Source organism: Salvelinus alpinus, chromosome 28 (genome assembly GCF_045679555.1).
Source record: "Salvelinus alpinus chromosome 28, SLU_Salpinus.1, whole genome shotgun sequence".
NCBI lineage: Eukaryota > Metazoa > Chordata > Actinopteri > Salmoniformes > Salmonidae > Salvelinus > Salvelinus alpinus.
Genome location: NC_092113.1, coordinates 12,212,592 through 12,232,308, shown reverse-complemented (window position 1 = coordinate 12,232,308; position 19,717 = coordinate 12,212,592). Strand labels below are relative to the sequence as shown.

The window sequence follows — 19,717 nt, the reverse complement described above, 5'->3', positions numbered from 1 at the left end:
TATTAGAGTGCTTTCAAGACAACTGGTTACTCTGGGGGGGGGGGTCAAATCATGACGTCAATAATCTTTAGGTCGGAGCTCTACAAAGAGGCCCGAGTTCGAGTTGGATGACCGTTCATCGATTTTTGCTAGTCGGAGATTGTTTTCTTGAACGTACTTAAGTCGGAAGTTGCCGATTTTCCCAGTTGTTTTGACCGAGGCGTTAATCCTGCTCATTATAGCCAGCTCTAGCAGGTCAAACGAACGAGTCACTCAGAAAAACAAATCATGACTCCCGAGTCAGTAAAGAGTCGTTCAAAAAGAACAAATCGTTTGTGATCTGCACAACACTACAGGACACCGGGGTTACAACCCCTACTCTTACGATAAGTGCCATGGGATGGTTTTTATTAAAAACAGATTCAGGACACCCATTTTAAAGTCTCATCCGAAAGAAGGTAGGTGCCCTACGCAGGGCAATGTCCCCTTCACTGCCCTGGGGCATTGATGTCTGGAGGGAAGAGTGCCCACACACACACACACACACACACACACACACACACACACACACACACACACACACACACACAGAGCCAAACCCCACCCTGTCTTGGCTTGGACCCAGAGTTTCCCCAGCAGTGTACACTGGCCCCCCTCTCTTGGGCTGGTGGGTCAGAGGGGCTGCCAGTGCCAGCCTCTATGTACTGATAAGCACACAGCTAGCTCCTGTCCAACTCCCCTTTTTTTGTTTAGTCCGCGCTCTTTTGTCTCTTTCTGTGTGTGTGTCATCTAACAGTTGAAATCTAGTTAGAATGCACTTTTAGTAGGCAGCATGTCTCAAATGTTAATTTCCTCATTGTGCAATTGCACTTGTCTAGAACAACACAGCAGAGGCCAGCAGGGTATGATAAGAAAAGATTGCATAACCTACATAGACAAGGTAAAGGTCAGTGAAGTTGTAAAATGTAGCAGGTGCTCTTTCTGTTGCACAGAGGTTGATATGCTGTATAGACTGGCTTATTTGTGGGGAAACTTTCGTATGACTTAAATATGTAAGATTACCACCCCCTCCTTAGTCAAACCGCTTCCTGTAAAAGTGTGACTCAACATGGTTTAACTCACTGGACGTCAGACTGAAAGTGTGTATGGTGACTACAGCTTACCGTATGCTTCCCTGTCCCAGTTTGGACACCTACTCATTCAAGGGTTTTTCTTTTATTTGTATTATTTTCTACATTGTAGAAAAGTAGTGAAGACATTAAACTATGAAATAACACACATGGAATCATGTAGTAACCAAAAAAGTGTTAAACAAATCAAATTATATTTTACATTTTTCCAAGTAGCCACCCATTTGTTAGTTCCCTCTTTCAGTTGAGCGACGATTTTTGGTTTCTTATTGGGAAACGTAAGTGACTTAGACTGTTGAGTGGACAAGATGGCTGGGGGTCTGATTTTCTCTCTTTATCCATCTCTCCCATTCATTATATTTCCCCCTCTCCTTTAAAGGCCTCTCCTCAGGTAGCCAGCAGATCCGACTCGCTTGCTTACAGCTGTACTAGGGTCGGAACGTATTCCTGTGTATATTAACACCAGTGTTGGGAGTAGTGAACTAGAAAGTATACACCCATTGACTTTTTCCACATTTTGTTGTTACAAAGTGAGATTCAAATTGATTTGTCATTTTTTGACAATGATCTACACGAAATACACTCAGTTTTTTTTTTTTTTGTAACTCATGGAAAATAGTGTTATTTTGTTTAGATAAGTATTCAACAAATGTTAGTCACCTTTGGCAGCGATTTACAGCTGTGTCTTTTTGGGTCTCCTAAGTCTCCTAAGAGCTTTGCACACCTGGATTGCACAATATTTGTCCGTTCTTTAAAATAATTCTTCAAGCTCTGTAAAATTAGTTGTTGATCATTGCTAGACAGCCATTTTCAGGTCTTGCTATAGATTTTAAAGCAGATTTAAGTCAACTGTAACTAGGCCACTCAGGAACGTTCAATGGCTTGGTTAAGCAACTCCAGTGTATATTTGGCCTTGTGTTTTAGGTAATTGACCTGCTGAAAGTGTCTGTTAGAAAGCAGACTGACAATTTTTCTCCACGATTTTGTATGTGCTTAGCTCCATTTTTTTATTATTTTTATCCCCCCCAAAACTCCCTAGCCCTTGCCAATGACAAGCATACCTATAACATGATGCAGCCACCACCATGCTTGAAAATGAAGAGTGGCACTCAGTGATGTGTTATTGGATTTGACCCATAAGTAACTCTTTGTATTCAGGACAAAACTTAATTTCTTTGCCAAATTGTTTCCGTATTACTTTAGTGCCTTATTGCAAACAGGATACATGTTTTGGAATATTTTTATTCTGCACAGGCTTCCTTTCTTTCACTTTGCCATTTAGGTTAGTATTGCGAGTACCCACAATGTTGATCCATCCTCAGTTTTGTCATATCACAACCATTAAACTCTTAACTGTTTTAAAATCACTATTGGCCTCATGGTGAAATCCCTGAGTGGTTTCGTTCCTCTCCTGTAATTTAGTTTGGAAGGACGCCTGAATATTTGTAGTGACTGGGTGTATTGATCACCATCCAAAGTGTAATTAAGAACTGCACCATGGTCCAAAGGATATTCAATGTCCTTTTTATTTTTTTGAGAAGATTGAACGACTGCTAGAAATGGCAGTCATTAAATCTTCTCGTGTAGCAGTTAGGATAATGGGACAATTCGGTGTACAACGCATTTCTCATCCCTGGATTGAGGTATGTTTTCCGAGCCATATCTTGCCCCAGCTCCGGTGTCTTACTATACAAAGGAATGCTGTCCGACCCTAGTGCAGCTGGAAGCAAGCAGGTCTGATCTGCTGGCTACTCCTCTGACACAGCTGACCACTGGCCTTTAACACAAAGTTGAAATAAGATTTTAACAATGTGGCCAAGGTCTGCATATATGAGCCACTAGCCAGTAGATCATTTTTTGTTGTTGTTATGGATTAAGGATATTCAGTTAGAGCTTCCCCCCCCCAAAGATTTCCAAGTCAAATGCATTCTTTAAAGGACCATTCTGCATTTGCTACATCAATTTTTGGACTTCAAAATTAAATTAATTCATGAATTTTATAAATACGTCATGAGTTTTTCAACTCTAGCTCTAGTGTTTGTTTACAAACACTGTATAGCTTCAAAACATGGTTCAAACTATCATGTTGATATCATGGATGGTCAGTCCTTGCATCCATAGCCATGTCTGAATTTGAAACGGGTTACATTTCTCCAGGCCCATCCCTAAGCTGTTTACCCCAAAAGGTGGCGGGACTGACTGCTTTGTTTGAACTGCAGAGGACCCTTTTTAAGACAGTCTGCCTCCCAACAGATGCAACTCACCCGAGGATGATTGTTATCATGTAGCTTGGCTAACACTTTGACAAATAGACAACTTCAGAGGAACAGTGAAGAGGCTAGCACTGCTCAGGAGAAGGAAGCAGTCAGATTGACATGAAAGGTGCTCTATTTTTTTATTACGCTCTACCCCCCTCAAGTGGTCATCGGTAGCATGACGCGCAAACCATGAATAAAAAAATGTTGAGTCCATTGACAGCAATTTGGAATCAACCACTCTTATTCCAGTGCATAATACTCAACATGTTAACGTGCTTCAATTAAGTGAAGTACTTAGAAATTCGTAACATATCATATGGATTGCAAAAATGAAAAGAATAAAGGCTGTAACACATGAAATTAATGATGTTGTGCACAATTTTGGGGGACCCGTTTTATCTTGAGCGCTACTTTCAAAACTACTAGCTGAAATCATACAAATCCTTGAACACGTTTAACCTACGCCGGGCTAACTGCTTTAAGGCTAACCCGTCTTTGTCTTTGTGCATGTGTTCAGGTATGACGCGGGGAAGGACGGCTTCATAGACCTGATGGAGCTGAAGCTAATGATGGAGAAGCTGGGGGCACCACAGACCCACCTGGGCCTGAAGAACATGATTAAGGAGGTGGACGAGGACCTGGACAACAAGCTGAGCTTCAGAGAGGTGAGACGAGAATGAAACTTCCTACTAAATCTTATAACTTGTAACACTTGTATTTGTGTGGAAGATGACTGAGTGGTGCAAGCTGTCAGGTTTAGTGATATTGTTTTGTGATCATTTTGCTGCATGTATGTATGCATGTTTTTTTTTATACATACAATCAAATATAATATTGATCAGTGATCACAAAAAGAGAACCTGTATGGATTCTGTTCTGACTCCAGTGACAGTCCTTTCTTCTTCTTCTCTCCAGTTCCTCCTGATCTTCAGGAAGTCGGCAGCAGGGGAACTAGCAGAGGACAGCGGTCTCAGTGTTCTGGCTCGGCTATCAGAGATTGACGTGTCCACTGAGGGAGTGAAGGGAGCCAAGACCTTCTTTGAAGCCAAAGTGAGTTCAAGTTCTGATCCTCCGTGTCCGAGGTTGGTTGTGCACCGCCCTCAGCACAAGCATGAGAGAGAATCCCATTCTCATGGCTCTTCTACACTGTTTCTCCCTCTATCTGCCTTTTCATTCACATTGATCCTTTTCAATAAATAATCAAGAAAAATAGAGCCACTTTATTGAACTGACTTGAGACGTTGGTTGATTAGTGATGTTTGTAGGCCTATGAGATGAAATGAAGGGTAGGATAACAATGGAGCAGTGGTAATACATTTGTTCCCTTCGACAGGTGGCGGCCGTCAACGCGGGCAGCCAATTCGAGGCGGAGATCCGTCAGGAGCAGGAGGAGAAGAAGAAGCAGGCGGAGGAGAAGAAGCAGAGGCAAGCCGCCTTCAAGAACCTCCAGTCGGCCTTCAAATGACCACCTCTTCCTCAGCCCCTACTGTCCCACCTACACTGTCCGTCTCTCTGTCTGTCCCTTTATCAGTGTCCCGGTGATTTTTCTGCCTCCATTTTGAAATGTGGTCATCATATGCAAGGCGCTGGTAGTCTGTCCAGGGTTAGTCCCTGTCCCTGAGAGAGGAGCTGTTCTATTCTGCTGATTCCCCGTTTGATTTGACCTGACAAGTAACTAAAGAACTACACATTCAGGGTTGTGCAGAGACCGTTTTACTGTTCTTGTCATGTTGGGTAGACAAATATTCCTTTGCTCCTCTCTAAGTCCGGCACTGATTTTAGGCCATAGCCATGCCCGATATGAAGATGCAATGGATTGGATACATGATGAGAATAGATCTGTGATGCAATGTCTCTCCTGTAGATTATGCGGTTATGTGCCACTAGCTTAGGTCTGGATTTTAGCTCTGTTTTCTGTAGTGACTGAGGGAACGTGAATAAAAATAGGAATGCATTTTTAGTGATGTGAACAATTAGGATTGCATTTTAACCAAACATTATTTACTTACATTGATTCCAGTGAATCGGAATTGTGAGCGTGTGTTCTGAAGAGGTCTTATCCAATCCATTGTGTTACTTGGTACCAGTGACGATTTCGAGCTACACATGTCATTTCCTGTAGGAAGTCTTCTCAAAGACACAAGGGTTTGACCTACGGTGTGAGAGAATCTGTGCACACTTAATTCCAGACCTTCAATCACATTCTAGAAGAGTAGATCGGGAAGGCAAATGGTGGCGGAGAACCTTTCTTCCATTTACCTGGTCCTGGGGTACCCCTGTGTATGTTTGTTCATTCTTCTGTTTAGCCTGGTTTTTGAGGACAATTGACAGTTAGATTTCTTGCAAAACCAACACATACAGGGCTCCTAGAGGACTTGGGGTTCTGTAACAATGGTCGACCACTCGCCCCTGCTTGGTTTTACTGCATGAGCCTTGCTTGTGACTAGTCAGTATCCAACAATCCCATATTGTCAAAGCTTTGCTTATGGCTTGAAACTAAGTACATTTATGCACTTGATATCAAATAAATGTTTGCTCAAAGCAACAAGCTGTCAACTAGACACCAACCCTTTGAGCACATGGCAATACTCTGAGGTGAAAATATGCTGTCTGTAGTGATCTATAGGTCACCTTTGACCTATAGACTGAGGTTGCATTATAAAGTGTGTGGCATTCTAATGCTCTGTACCATAGTAAATGGCTACCTATTATCGTTTTGGAACATAGTTTGAGATATGCAATCAATTTGGCCTTTTCAAAGGGTTGACTTACAGAGCTTTGATATGCTTAAATTAAACCTTGTTTAATGCAAACGCAGCTGTAGCTTTATTAAACAGACTAAATTCTAATCATTTATTAATCGATTTATTGGACAGGGGTAGAAAGTAGTCTGTTTGGTCATATCATTCATGTACCCTTCCAGGAAATGTAATGCATTTAACTCAACCTAGCTACTTTAAAAAGGACCAGAATGGGAGTTTAACATAAAATGAGGGAAATGGTTGTAAGTTTTCAGCATAAGTTTGCGAGCTTCCAACGTAGTGTTATTAAAGGGTATCAACGGGTGATATCTGGCAGCACACCACAGTACAACTGAGAGGTTGTATGTAAAGAATACAATATTTTTTCATGACAATATACATTTAAAAAAAAAAAAAATGCTTTTAGTTTTGTATGGTGAGGGGTTCTGTGAAATGTTCTGCATTATGGGTGTTGTACACAAGCGGGTCTCCTAGTTAAAATAAATAAATACATGTGTTCACTGGTTACTACACTTCCTGGTGATGGGAGATTGGCCAGTTGTAATTCTGTGAGTGATTTTAAGAAGAGGTTTATTTTCCGATGTGGAGACTAGTTTGTGAACAGTGATTCTGTGTCAAATGTCAATAGTGAAAACCTGTAGGTTTCTTCCACAGTCCATTTGGACATGCAGGTTTGTCCATGCTCTGTGTCCTATTTTGTCCTGTGAAAACTAGACTACAGATGTGATTCCATGATGCATTCTCACACTACGTCACTCCTCTCATATTCGGATGTACCTTCACCCTGTTCTGACGACGTGAGAGTGGGGTGCAATAAGCCTGGTCCCAGATCAGCATAGATTTGTTAACCTTCACAATAGGAGTTGGCTAATACACTTTAAACAGTTCTGGGACCAGGCCAGGGTGCAGTGGCAGCGAGCAGAGATTGGGTGTGTGCGAACGAACACAGTGAAGTCCACACTTGTTTCTGTAATTTTCTCTTGTCATTCCTCTTGATTTCTTCTGTCTTCATCATTACCAGGGGAAATTGTGCCAAATGTTTTTTGTTGTCAACCTACCATTTCACTGTTGTCTTTAACACTTGAGAAATCATTCTATTGACCATGTCATTTTAGATTTAGCATGATGAACTGGTGATGGGTACACTATGGTAAATTAATGCTACAATGTACCATACGTTAGCTCCTCTCTTTTGGGCTGTAATGATAATACAGCAGGAGTGATGTAACCGTAGGACTGGGAAACATCCACTTGCTTCTGTGTCTCTGACTTTAAATGTCAGTCTTCAATGGCTTCATGTTAAGACCCAGCCTCTGTTTGAAAAGTTACCATTATTGGTTTAAGCAGACAAAAGTTGGAGTAGTTTGGCTATTTGAATATTTTTCAGCAGGTTTTTGTCTGTCGCTTTGATCTGTTCTACTTTTTTCAAGGTTCCATTTTTCCTGATCCTTTGTTTGTAATTTTACTTGCAGGCATCATCAAAATTCGTCTGTTTTACGTTGTGATGAAAGTTATTGAATTGTCTTGTAGGCTGATAAAATGTGGCTATTCTATAATACACCTTTTTATTTTAGATTTTCTTACTAAAATGTATGATTATTCTTGTGGCAATAAAAAAATTAAAATAAACAATTTGAAACTTGGTTACTTGTGTTATTTCACTTTGTTTCTCATCAGTGTATGGTTAGTGTATGACTTGCTTCTCTCTAGTCCAGTGAGATTGAACTAACCTTTGAATTTGACATTTTATTCAACGTCATGTGATCTGCCATCTATCTTCACTGTGGATTTTAGAGTGGACAAACTTAATTTCCACAGTAAAAATGCTTAACACTGGTATACTTAAACACCTGTCATGTCACAGCCTTTACCCTTTCAAATGTTTAATTGTCTGTCATTGTTTTATTACACGTTCTAACCATAGTTTGAGTGAAACTGTGCCCTCGTGTGTCGATAATGAGGATGTGCAGTTTTGAGGACAGCTTGGGAAATGAGAGTAGCATGTTCACTGCTCTCAGGTGACTGCACACAACAGTATCGTTGTCAATCAGGTAGAGGTGATGGTTACTGTTTTCAGACGAGAGCTTCTTCATGAAGCAGTGGCAGAGTTCAGGTAGGTGGGAATTAACAATTCAGCCTCTTTCTAGAGTAATTCGTTCTAGGAACTCGTGCACAAGTTTTGGTCCGTTTTTGTTAAATCATTGGTGTGTAATCAAGGTTGTCAATTCAAGCAAATGCTAAAAATGGCCAAGGATACAACAAATTGTTAAAACTAGAAAGTGTTGGAAAAGCAATCGTGCAATGGGTTGAAAGTCACGTTTGTGTATAGTATTTTGTCATAACCCATTACTTTACCTTTTGTATACAAAATAAATAATTTACTTACTGAGTGATTACTCTGTTGCTATGTTCAGAATGTTTACCAAAATAGCTACAATTGTTAGATCTATACAACAAAATTCTTTCAGGTCTGAGGTATGTGTACGTTTGTGTATGCGTTGTACTATAGTCAACTGTCCTTGTTTGAATTGAGATGTGATGTTGGCAGCCAGTTGTGATCAGGCTTAGAATATATCTATTTTTTAATGTATTTTCACAATTGATTTAAAATAGTTGTGTAAATGGATCTAAATCCTCACTCACTGACTCAATAGATTTGATTTCTCCCACTTGGCACAGATGTCATTTCAACATCTAGTTTAGATTCACAAAAGTGAAATCAGCAGAAAATGCATATCTGCTGGAAGTAAGGCACCCCCTAAAAAATCAAAGTAGTGCCCTGGGCCTTTACTAGTATTAGTGGCTGATATAGACATCTGTAGGGCGGGCAACAACAACAACTATTCTGCATCTGCTTTGGCAAAAAAGGTAGTTGTATAATTAAGAACAGTATCTTGCAGGATTCAATATTTGGAATTGTATGAGCTTTTGCCCTGTCCCTTTCTCTGTTATTGTCATTAACGGAATCCAGAAAGAACAAAACCCTGTCCTCAAACACAGGGCTGCAACTTTCACTGGGGACCACATTCTGAAATTGCTTTTTATCCCCCCCAATTGTATAATTGGAATGTGATACAAAACTAGGCAACGGTGTGCTTTAGGACCATGTGGACGCCTCCGAGCGGTCGGGTAGGCTGTTTGGAGTGTTTATCTGACTGGATAAAAAAATATATTATGTCCCCCCTACTTCTAAAACCAAAGTTGCGCCCCTGCTCAAACATTTACATCAAAAGGTGCAGTTATGGGCAAATACACAACATCCACATCAAATTAAATATTTTTCTTGATCAAATAACATGGAAAACAACCACTTTATGTGCGATATTAATTTACCCTCCTTACAAACCAATGTAAATGTACATTACTGTACTGGACATAGACTGGTCATCTAGGTTTGTACCTGTAGACTTTCCATCACCATGAAGAAGAAAATATGCACAATACAGTAATTGAGTACATCCAGTGGTTTGTGATGATCTGATGTGATGATGTGGCTCAGTTGGTAGAGCATGGCACTTGCAATGCTAGGGTTGTGAGTTTGATTCCCATGGGGGACCAGTATGTAAAAGTATGAAAATGTATGCACTCACTACTGTTAGTTGCTCTGGATAAGAGTATCTACTAAAATGGAAAAGGAATGAAAAGACCATTTCAGTTTTCACATAGAAATAAGTTCCATTTGCAAAATATTAAAATAAACTGGAAAACATATTTCAAGTATTTTTATATTCCACAAGTATTATCAGATTAACTGTTTTGTACAGATAATTATCCGACTGAAGTTACAAATTCTGGTAAACACTCAAATACATTTAGTAACAAAAACAACACAAAAGGAGTTCACTGTGCCTTTACTAGTCCTGTATTAGCAGACCCGATATAAATGTCTTCAGCGAGGCAACAAAAAAAAGTCCGCCTCCCTCCCTCAAACTACTTCCTGCGGCTATGAGAAAATGTCACCATGTCACTGGATTTAGGTCAAAAGTTGGGTGAAAAAAATACGAAATTCCATTATTTCATGACTTTTTGCGAATCCAATCAGTTTTACACGTTGATTCAACGTCATCACATAGATTATTATTGTATTTTTTATGACGTGGAAACAACGTTGATTCAACAAGTTGATGCCAATATTGTCATATCTCATTTATCACAGTCATCTCAGTGTCAATGTTGTCCTTCTTTCCTAACCATCCATTTGAATGCGTAATGCATTTGCCCACTAGATTGAATGAATTATTGATTTCCGCTTTAGGGTTACCCTATCTCCTCTCCCCCTCTATCATTTCAATCTGTCTCTCCTCTCTGCACCCACCTATCATCATCCCTCCCCCAAACGGACCTCCCGCAGGGTCCCAGCATGCAGCAGGAGCTGTGGCTGCGAGCAAAATCTCAGGTGCTGTCCTCCCTCAAGCCTGTGTGCGCCCTGAGAGCCGTGTCCAGAGACCCACCCCACCCTGCAAGCTCCGACCCCCACTGCTACGCCAGAGCCGCTGACCTGACCCACAGCCCCCTGGCCAAGATGTCCAACAGCACCCCGTCTCCCCGCAATAGCCCCAACGTGCCCCCCCACCCCCCGGCCCTCCCGAGAACGCCCAACCTTGGCCTCAGGACCAGAACGCTTAACCACAACGCCCATTCACACACCCACTACCACAACAACAGAGGTCAGTTTTTCCCGATACTATTTCTACATCTTTTTTTTTTTTTTTTTTTTTTTATTTCCCCTTTATTTAACCAGGTAGGCCAGTTGAGAACAAGTTCTCATTTACAACTGTGACCTGACCAAGATAAAGCAAAGCAGTGCGACAAAAACAACAACACAGAGTTACACATAAACAAACATAGTCAATAACACAATAGAAAAAATCTATGTACAGTGTGTGCAAATGTAGAAGAGTAGGGAGGTAAGGAAATAAACAGGCAAAATAATTACAATTTAGCATTAACACTTGAGTGATAGATGTGCAGATGATGATGTGCAAGTAGAGATACTGGGGTGCAAAAGAGCAATAAGATAAATAACAATATGGGGATGAGGTAGTTGGGTGTGCTATTTACAGATTGGCTGTATACAGGAGATGTATGTCTCCAGCTGGGAGATATAAGTCTCCAGCTTCAGTGATTTTTGGAATTCGTTCCAGTCATTGGCAGCAGAGAACTGTAAGGAAAGGCGGCCAAAGGAAGTGTTGGCTTTGGGGATGGCCAGTGAAATATACCTGCTGGAGCGTGTGCTACGGGTGGGTGTTGCTATGGTGACCAGTGAGCTGAGACAAGGCGGGGCTTTACCAAGCAAAGACTTATAGATGACCTGGAGCCAGTGGGTTTGGCGACGAATATGAAGTGAGGGCCAGCCAACGAGAGCATACAGGTGATAGACTACATCCAATTTACTGAGTAGAGTGTTGGAGGCTATTTTGTAAATGACATCGCCGAAGTCAAGGATCGGCAGGATAGTCAGTTATACAAGGGTATATTTGGCAGCATGAATGAAGGAGGCTTTGTTGCGAAATAGGAAGCCGATTCTAGATTTAATTTTGGATTGAAGATGCTTAATGTAAGTCTGGAAGGAGAGCTTACAGTCTAACCAGACACCTAGGTATTTGTAGTTGTCCACATATTCTAAGTCAGAACCGTCCAGAGTAGTGATGCTAGACGGGCTGGCGGGTGCGAGCAGCAATCGGTTGTAGAGCATGCATTTAGTTTTATTAGCATTTAAAAGCAGTTGGAGGCCACGGAAGGAGTGTTGTATGGTATTGAAGCTCGTTTAGAGGTTTGTTAACACAGTGTCCAAAGAAGGGCCAGATGTATACAGAATGGTGTCGTCTGCGTAGAGGTGGATCAGAGAATCACCAGCAGCAAGAGCGACATCATTGATATATACAGAGAAAAGAGTCAGCCCGAGAATTGAACCCTGTGGCACCCCCATAGAGACTGCCAGAGGTCCGGACAACAGGCCCTCCGATTTGACACACTGAACTCTATCTGAGAAGTAGTTGGTGAACCAGGCGAGGCAGTTATTTGAGAAACCAAGGCTAATGAGTCTGCCGATAAAAATGCGGTGATTGACAGAGTCAAAAGCCTTGGCCAGGGCGATGAAGACGACTGCACAGTACTGTCTTTTATCGATGGCGGTTATGATATCGCTTACGGCCTTGAGCGTAGCTGAGGTGCACCCATGACCAGCTCGGAAACCAGATTGCATAGTGGAGAAGGCACGGTGAGATTCGAAATGGTCGGTGATCTGTTTGTTAACTTGGCTTTCGAATATTTTAGAAGAGCACGGCAGGATGTATATAGGTCTATAACAGTTTGGGTCTAGAGTGTCTCCCCCTTTGAAGAGGGGGGTGACCGCGACAGCTTTCCAATCTTTGGGGATCTCAGACAATACGAAAGAGGTTGAAAAGGCTAGTAATAGGGGTTGCAACAATTTTGGCGGACAATTTTAGAAAGAGACGGTCCAGATTGTCTAGTCCAGCTGATTTGTAGGGATCCACATTTTGCAGCTCTTTCAGAACATCAGCTGTCTGGATTTGGGTGAAGGAGAAGTGGTGGGGGCTTGGGCAAGTTGCTGCAGTGGGTGCAGAGCTGTTGGCCGGGGTAGGGGTAGCCAGGTGGAAAGCATGGCCAGCCGTAGAAAAATGCTTATTGAAATGATCGATTATCGTAGATTTATCGGTGATGACAGTGTTTCCTAGCCTCAGTGCAGTGGGCAGCTGGGAGGAGGTGCTCTTATTCTCCATGGACTTTACACTGTCCCATTTGGATTCTATAAACTCATAGCTGTATCGGGTAAACTCAGGTTGTACATCACACATCAGTGAAATGTTTCTGCTTCACACAATACATTTGCATGTATTTCTATTGAACATTTACATTTCATCAGGTATACTATAACAGGGCACCAGTGGAGGCTGGTGGGAGGAGCTATAGGAAGACGGGCTCATTGTAATGGCTGGAATGGCTGGAATGGATTCAATGGAACGGTATCAAACACATCAAACATATGGAAACCACGTGTTTGATTCCATTCCATTAATTCCATTCCATCAGCCTCTTCAGCAGGCACATGATGGTCATAGTTTAGTCAGAAATGGATGTTGACACTGTCTGTACTGTATTTTCCAGATAATGGCATCAAAGCAGAGTTCAACCGCAACTGCTCGGCCGAGGGCACCTCGGGGCCACAGGCCAACCCTATCAAAGCCTCCAGGACCCATCATGAGCTGCATAAGGAACTGCTGTTAGCCCACAAAAAGTAGGGACCACCATAGAGATGAGGGGAGTGCATAAGCTCCTTCCTTTTACATACAAACTCTCATTAGGGCACACTGTAGCAAAACGCAACAAAAAGCTTTGGAACAGAAAATGAAAACAAGTGTTTCTTATTGGACAAGTTCAGGTAATAGTCCCTCCCTATTTTCTTCCATTTGGTGCCTTATTTGGTAACCTCTGGAAAGCAGAGCTAAACTACCTTTCACCTGAGTATCCCTTCTCCCATGGTTGATTCATCAAATATGAATGACGGAATCTCACAGACTGCAATAGTATACCCTTTATCTATGGTGCTCTGTTTCTTTCTAGGCCACGGGGAGCCCAAACCAGAGTAAAGTGATATTGTCTTAAACAATGGCTGACCTGACCCCACCCACCGCGAACATCTTGATATCAAATACTGTAAAGCTTGAATCAGTCACTGTGCCATTGGTGCGAATGATTTGTGAAAGTGAAACCTTAAATCGCCATGAGAAACAATTGTTTGCTACATACATTTGAAGAATTAAAAGTTTAGGTTATTTGGTCATGAAAACTCTCGTTCCTATTTCTGAGTGTACCTCAAACCTCTTCACTGTCTTTCCATCATCAATAGGCAGTGGTGTAAAGTAACTTAGTAAAAATACTTTGAAGTATCACTATGTTTTTTGGGGATATCGGTACTTTACTTTATTTATATTTTTTACAACCATGACTTTCAATCCACTACATTCCTAAAGAAATTATGTACTTTTTACTCCCATACATTTTTCCTGACACCCAAAAGTACTAGTTACATTTCGTGTGCTTAGCAGAACAGCAAAATGGTCCAATTCATTCACTTATCCCTACTGCTTCCGATCTGGCGGACCCACTAAACACAAATGCTTCGTTTGTAAATTATGTTGGAGTGTGCCTTTGGCTATCCGTAAATTAAAAAAGAAAACTACAAAATCGTGCCGTCTGGTTCGCTTAATATAAGGAATTTGAAATTATTTATAGCACTTACTTTAAGTTTTGATACTTAAAGCTGCAATATGTTTTTGGGTGACTCAAACACATTCACATATATATGTATGTTATAGATCTGTCATTCTCATTGACAGCAAGTCTAAGAAGAGGTATATCTGTTCTATGTGCACTATTTCTATGCTTTCCGTTCTTAAGTTTCATTTAGTGTCTTTTACTTTCAGTTTTGTACTCTAGCTTCAAACAGCTGGAAATACAATATTTTTGGTTATGGAAAATATATTTTCACTCACTATGCTTGCTTGTTTTGTCACATAAAATGAAATTAGGTGAACTATTCGAATTTTAGCAACCTGGATATGGCGGAGCGATTTCTGCATAGTGCATCTTTAAGTATATTTAAAACAAAATACTTTTAGACTTTTACTCAAGTAGTATTTTACTGGGTGACTTTCACTTTTACATGTTCTATTAAGGTATCTTTACTTTTACTCAAGTGCAGTGATGTAAAAAGTATTTGCCCCCTTTCTGATTGTCTCTATTTTTGCATATTTTTTACACTGAATGTTTTTAAATATTCAACCAATACCTAATATTTGATAAAGGGAACCTGAGTGAACAAATAACACATTTTGATCATTTATTTATTTATTTTATAAACAAAGTTATGCAAAACCAATGCTCCTGTGTGAAAAAAGTAATTGCCCCCTTACACTCAACTGGTTGTGCCACCTTTAGCTGCAATGACTGCAACCAAACACTTCCTGTAGTTGTTGATCAGTCTCTCACATCGCTGTGGAGGAATTATTATTCCATGCAGAACTACTTTAATTCAGCGACATTTGAGGGTTTTCAAGCATGAACTGCTCATTTCAGGTCCTGCCACAAGATCTCAATCGGGTTTAGGTCTGGACTTTGACTAGGCCATTCCAAAATTTAAAATGGGTTGCTTTTCAGCCATTCTGATATAGACTTGCTTGTGTGTTTTGGATGATCTTCTTGCTGCATGTCCCAGCTGCACTTCAGCTTCAGCTCACACATGGATGGCCTGACATTCTCCTGATACAGAGCAGAATTCATAGTTCTTCAATGATTGCAAGTCATCCAGGTCCCGAGGCAGCAAATCATCCCTAAACCATCACACTATCACCACCATGCTTGACCATTGGTATTAGATTTTTACTGCGGAATTCAGTGTTTGGTTTTCGTCAGACATAACGGGACCCATGTCCTGCCTGATCAACAACTACAGGAAGCGTTTGGCTGCAGTCTTTGCAGCTAAAGGTGACACAATCAGTTATTGAGTGTAAGGGGGCAATTACAAAGGGCATTCGGTGTTGCATAACTTTATTCAATAAATGGAATAAGTATGCAAATGTTTTGATATGTGTTCACTCTGGTTCCCTTGATCTAATATTAAGTTGAAGATCTGATAACATTCAGTGTAAGAAATATCCAAAAATAGAGAAAATCAGAACGGGGACAAATACTTGTTCACCGCACTGTATGACCATTGGATACTTTTTCCACCATTGCCAACAGACCTAGCGAATCCTCAAGTCAAGCACTTGATGATGTATCTAGCCACATACTTCTGTATTTAACATCCCAAAATGAACCCATAAGGTGCACACAGAGCCACTAATATACATTATGTGTATTAAGGACTCTGGGTACACCCACTTTTATATACATTATGTTTATTAAGGACTCTGGGTACACCCACTTTTATATACATTATGTGTATTAAGGACTCTGGGTACACCCACTTTTATATACATTATGTGTATTAAGAAGTCTGGGTACACCCACATAGTTCTTCCTAGGTTACCTGTTTTGACTGAAAAGGACCAATAGTGCCTGACAGTGGCGGTGTCATAATACCCATAAAACCTAGCGTTCAAACAGGGAAATGGTTCCAATTATTTTTCCACCATTCATTTTTTTCCATAGGGAATTTTAGAAACACTTAAAATAAGGGCTTTGTTTCATGTAAGCTTACCCTGGCATGATGTTTTGATAACCATGTAAATCTCTTTTGGACAAGTTGACTTTATCAATATGTTTGACTCTATATACTCTTAGATTCGAAAATGCTAATTAGCATCAAAGTAGATATCATGCAAGACTACAAATCCCTGCAAGCTCCTGCACGTCAACTCTAGCTGACACCTTTGCTAAGAGGTATTGTGCCAATTAAAACTTGCACAAGACAGTTCACAGAATTGTCAATTTAAAGAAATCTTGCCAATTTGTAAATTTAGCTAACATTAGGTAGTTAATCCAGAGTTGTTTTTTTTTACCTCGATTCAGCAATCTCGTCCAGATCATCATGGCATTTTCAGTTATTTACAGTATGATAGCCACATTAGCATCTAATTAGCATTTCGGTTTTGGGGGGTAAATACAGGTGAATATTTTGCTAAAAAAGTCACCTTGTCCTAGAGAGATTTACACGGTTATTAAAAAGTCACTCAGGGTAAGCCTACAGAAAACACAACCCTTATTTTAAGTGTTTCTAATATCCCCTATGGGAAACATGAATGGTGGAAAATAAGGTGAATGCACCAATTTGTAAGTCGCTCTGGATAAGAGCGTCTGCTAAATGACTTAAATGTAAATGTAAATGGAAAAACGATTGGCACCATTTCCTAGGTTTTATGGGTATTATGACTCTTCCTGTGGTACTCTATGTCCTACTGTAGCTACAGCATGTCCTTCATGCTCTCCTTTTCCCTCTCCCCACCTCCTTCACTCCCTCTCCCCCTCCTGCTCTCTCCCTCCCCCTCTCTCCGTCTATGGGCCCAGGGGTAAGGCCCTGTGCAGTAAGCCTGAGCTGCAGCAGGTGCTTGAGAGGCGTAAGAAGGAGCAGACTCAGAAAGAGGAGGGAGACCAGGCCAGGACTCCCCTGGAGGAGGTGCTTCTGAAACGCCAGCAGAAAAACACTGAGGTGAGTGGGGAACACTACGGTAGCCTATCCCATCTCACACAGCCCACACTTGGGTCATGTTCATTGAGCAACAAACGGAAGAAAGCAGACTGAAACAAGGAGGGACTATGTGTACTTGTCCAATAAGAAACCCAAATGTTCCATTTGTTATCGTATGGGCGGGGGGTCGTTTAGTGTTAGCACACAGGCAGGCAATACACTACCAGGATACACTGCCACACTCCATCCCAGCACCAACCAGGTCAAGGGCTGTGCTCTGCCAGGAAGCCTTCATAAACACAACAGGTTGTGCCAATCAAGGTGATTGTGACTCAGTGTAAGAGAGGTGGCAGGATGCCTCTCAGCCTTTCTCTATTTGTTTTGCATTACCTTTCATTTTCGGCATGCCTCTAGTATTTTTTACTTTTTGTACATATTTATGTTTTGTCACCATCTGAACACATAATACTCTGCTTGGACTGGCCGACCATGGGAGTCATGACTGAGCTGGCCCTAGACCTAAGGTAAGGTTGCTGTCAACCGGGTACATGCATTCAGCCACAGGAGATTGGTGGCACCTTAATTGGGGAGGACAGGCTCATGGTAATGGCTGGAGCTAAATAAGTTTCCATGTTGTTTGATACCATTCCATTTGCTCTGTTCCAGCCATTCTTATGAGCCGTCCTTCCCTCAGCAGCCTCCACTGCATTCAACACCTGGTAGCATATGCTTGCTTCTCACCTTTATGCACACATCAAATCAGGTTACAGACCATGCAGACCATGCCTAAGACCCCTAGACATAACTAGTGCAGCTAAATCAGTAGGCTAGTTATTGGTTATTGGTTTGTAAAATGTTTTCCGTTGTGTGCCCTGATGAACACGACCCTGACACAGCTCCCAACTCATGTCTAACAGATTTCATTCAACAAAACTGACACAAAATGCATATTGTCTCTATCGTTCGGTAAAATGCTTTAAAGTTTGAATTGATATGCTATAGCGGTGTTGTTTCCATTTCTCCTGTCTGACAGAGGGAGAAGCACGATGGGGAGAAAGTGCAGGAGGAGGCCCAGCTGTTGGAGTTTGTCCGAGTCCGACAGAACCTGAAAAAGATCCAGGCTTTCCACAAGGCCACAAACTCTTGAGTTGGTTGCGTGGATGGGCTTGGAATAGACTGACTGAGACAGAGTAGACTGTTGTACTGTATGTTGCCTGGGAAAGGACATAAATCAGCATTGACTCTCTCCCAACTTCTCCAAAATGGCTTCCTTACACTGTCCCACACATTGACAATAATGCGTTTGTGTGCAGAGTCAGAAACTCAAACAATATCACTGGTACGATTTGAAGGCATAAGGATACCTTGAACATGGAAATATTTTAAACCAAGGAGAAACATCGACAAATGTTCTCATTTGAACTAGTTGTGGGGGAATAAAAAAACAATATTGCTGTTCAATGGATCAGTCAAAAGGGTGTGGATCTATGGTTGTGATGTTAGGACTCAAGACAGTATTCAGTCAATTGCGGATATAAAACGGTACTTTAGAATGGAGGAAAATGCAGTATAAAAAAGACACTTGTAGATGTTGTCCTTTGAGTTTGATCATGTATACAGTACCTTTTTCTTGTCTTTTTGCTGTGGAGCTCAAATTAGCCAATGTCAGTATTGTGAGTTTAGGCATGTGTTTCCATCAGTTTCTTTCAGTCAGATGGGGGGAAAACTTGGGTTGTTACTTTTTCCCATGTCAGACAAATGAAAATATTGGGTTTGAAAAACTTGACAAATTAAATATTCATTTTTAACATATTGTTGTAGAGAATGGCAGGTGCTATATCATGCATGTCAATTAATGAAGTAACTTATGTTCCTAAAATGTTTAATCTAACTCTAAATAATGGTATATTTTGTGTTTCTTTATTCCCATGAATAATTTACTGTGTTCACTTATTCTACAGTACCTAACGGTATTTTTAATGCTTTTGAACGGCCCTGTAGTTATGCATCTGATGTTTCTGAAGCATTGCACTTACAGTATACAGTGTGTTGGCATTTGACACTGTAGACAATAGACATACCTTGTAAGCTAAATAAATAAAGATACAAGTTTGTATTAGTTATAAGTCATTGAAATGTAGCCTATAGGAACTAAGCTCCTTGATGCATTGAGTAGCCTATCTATGTCAATTTTGTTGGGTCGCCCAAAACGTTAAATATTGCAGTTTTAAGTGGCCAATGATGGTCACCTTGACAAAAGTGATCCGTTTGAACGCACCCAAGGAGAGAGGTGAAAAATTCTTCCTTAAAGATGCACTATGCAGAAATTGCTTTTCCTGGTTGCAAAAATTCTAGTAGTTCGACTAATTTTAATTTATGTGACAAAACAAGCAAGTATAGCTTAAATAATCATTGTACCAACTAACCCTTTGTGAT

General features: G+C 40.9%; 2 protein-coding genes across 2 annotated transcripts in view; both read left to right on the top strand.

Moving 5' to 3' along the window:
- Window positions 1-7,772, top strand: part of efhd2 (EF-hand domain family, member D2) — a 28,118-nt gene extending 20,346 nt beyond the window's left edge. The window contains exons 2-4 of the mRNA XM_071371654.1: window positions 3,885-4,032; window positions 4,283-4,417; window positions 4,701-7,772. Of these exons, the coding sequence (XP_071227755.1) occupies window positions 3,885-4,032; window positions 4,283-4,417; window positions 4,701-4,832 (415 nt within the window). The 3' untranslated portion in view covers window positions 4,833-7,772. The remainder of the gene's footprint in view (window positions 1-3,884; window positions 4,033-4,282; window positions 4,418-4,700) is intronic.
- A 5,454-nt stretch (window positions 7,773-13,226) lies between these two features.
- LOC139558033 (protein FAM107B) lies at window positions 13,227-19,345 on the top strand. The gene is made up of 3 exons (XM_071373448.1): window positions 13,227-13,387; window positions 17,161-17,302; window positions 18,315-19,345. The coding sequence occupies exons 1-3, from the start codon at window positions 13,227-13,229 to the stop codon at window positions 18,426-18,428; spliced, it is 417 nt and encodes a 138-aa protein (XP_071229549.1). The 3' UTR covers window positions 18,429-19,345.
- Window positions 19,346-19,717: the final 372 nt, after the last annotated feature.

Excerpts from the sequence above, each read along its gene's own strand:
- LOC139558033 (XM_071373448.1), top strand. The coding sequence starts at position 13,227 with ATGTTGACACTGTCTGTACTGTATTTTCCAGATAATGGCATCAAAGCA. Across the intron at positions 13,388-17,160 it reads CTGCTGTTAGCCCACAAAAA|GGGTAAGGCCCTGTGCAGTA; the intron begins GTAGGGACCACC and ends CTATGGGCCCAG. Across the intron at positions 17,303-18,314 it reads GCCAGCAGAAAAACACTGAG|AGGGAGAAGCACGATGGGGA; the intron begins GTGAGTGGGGAA and ends CCTGTCTGACAG.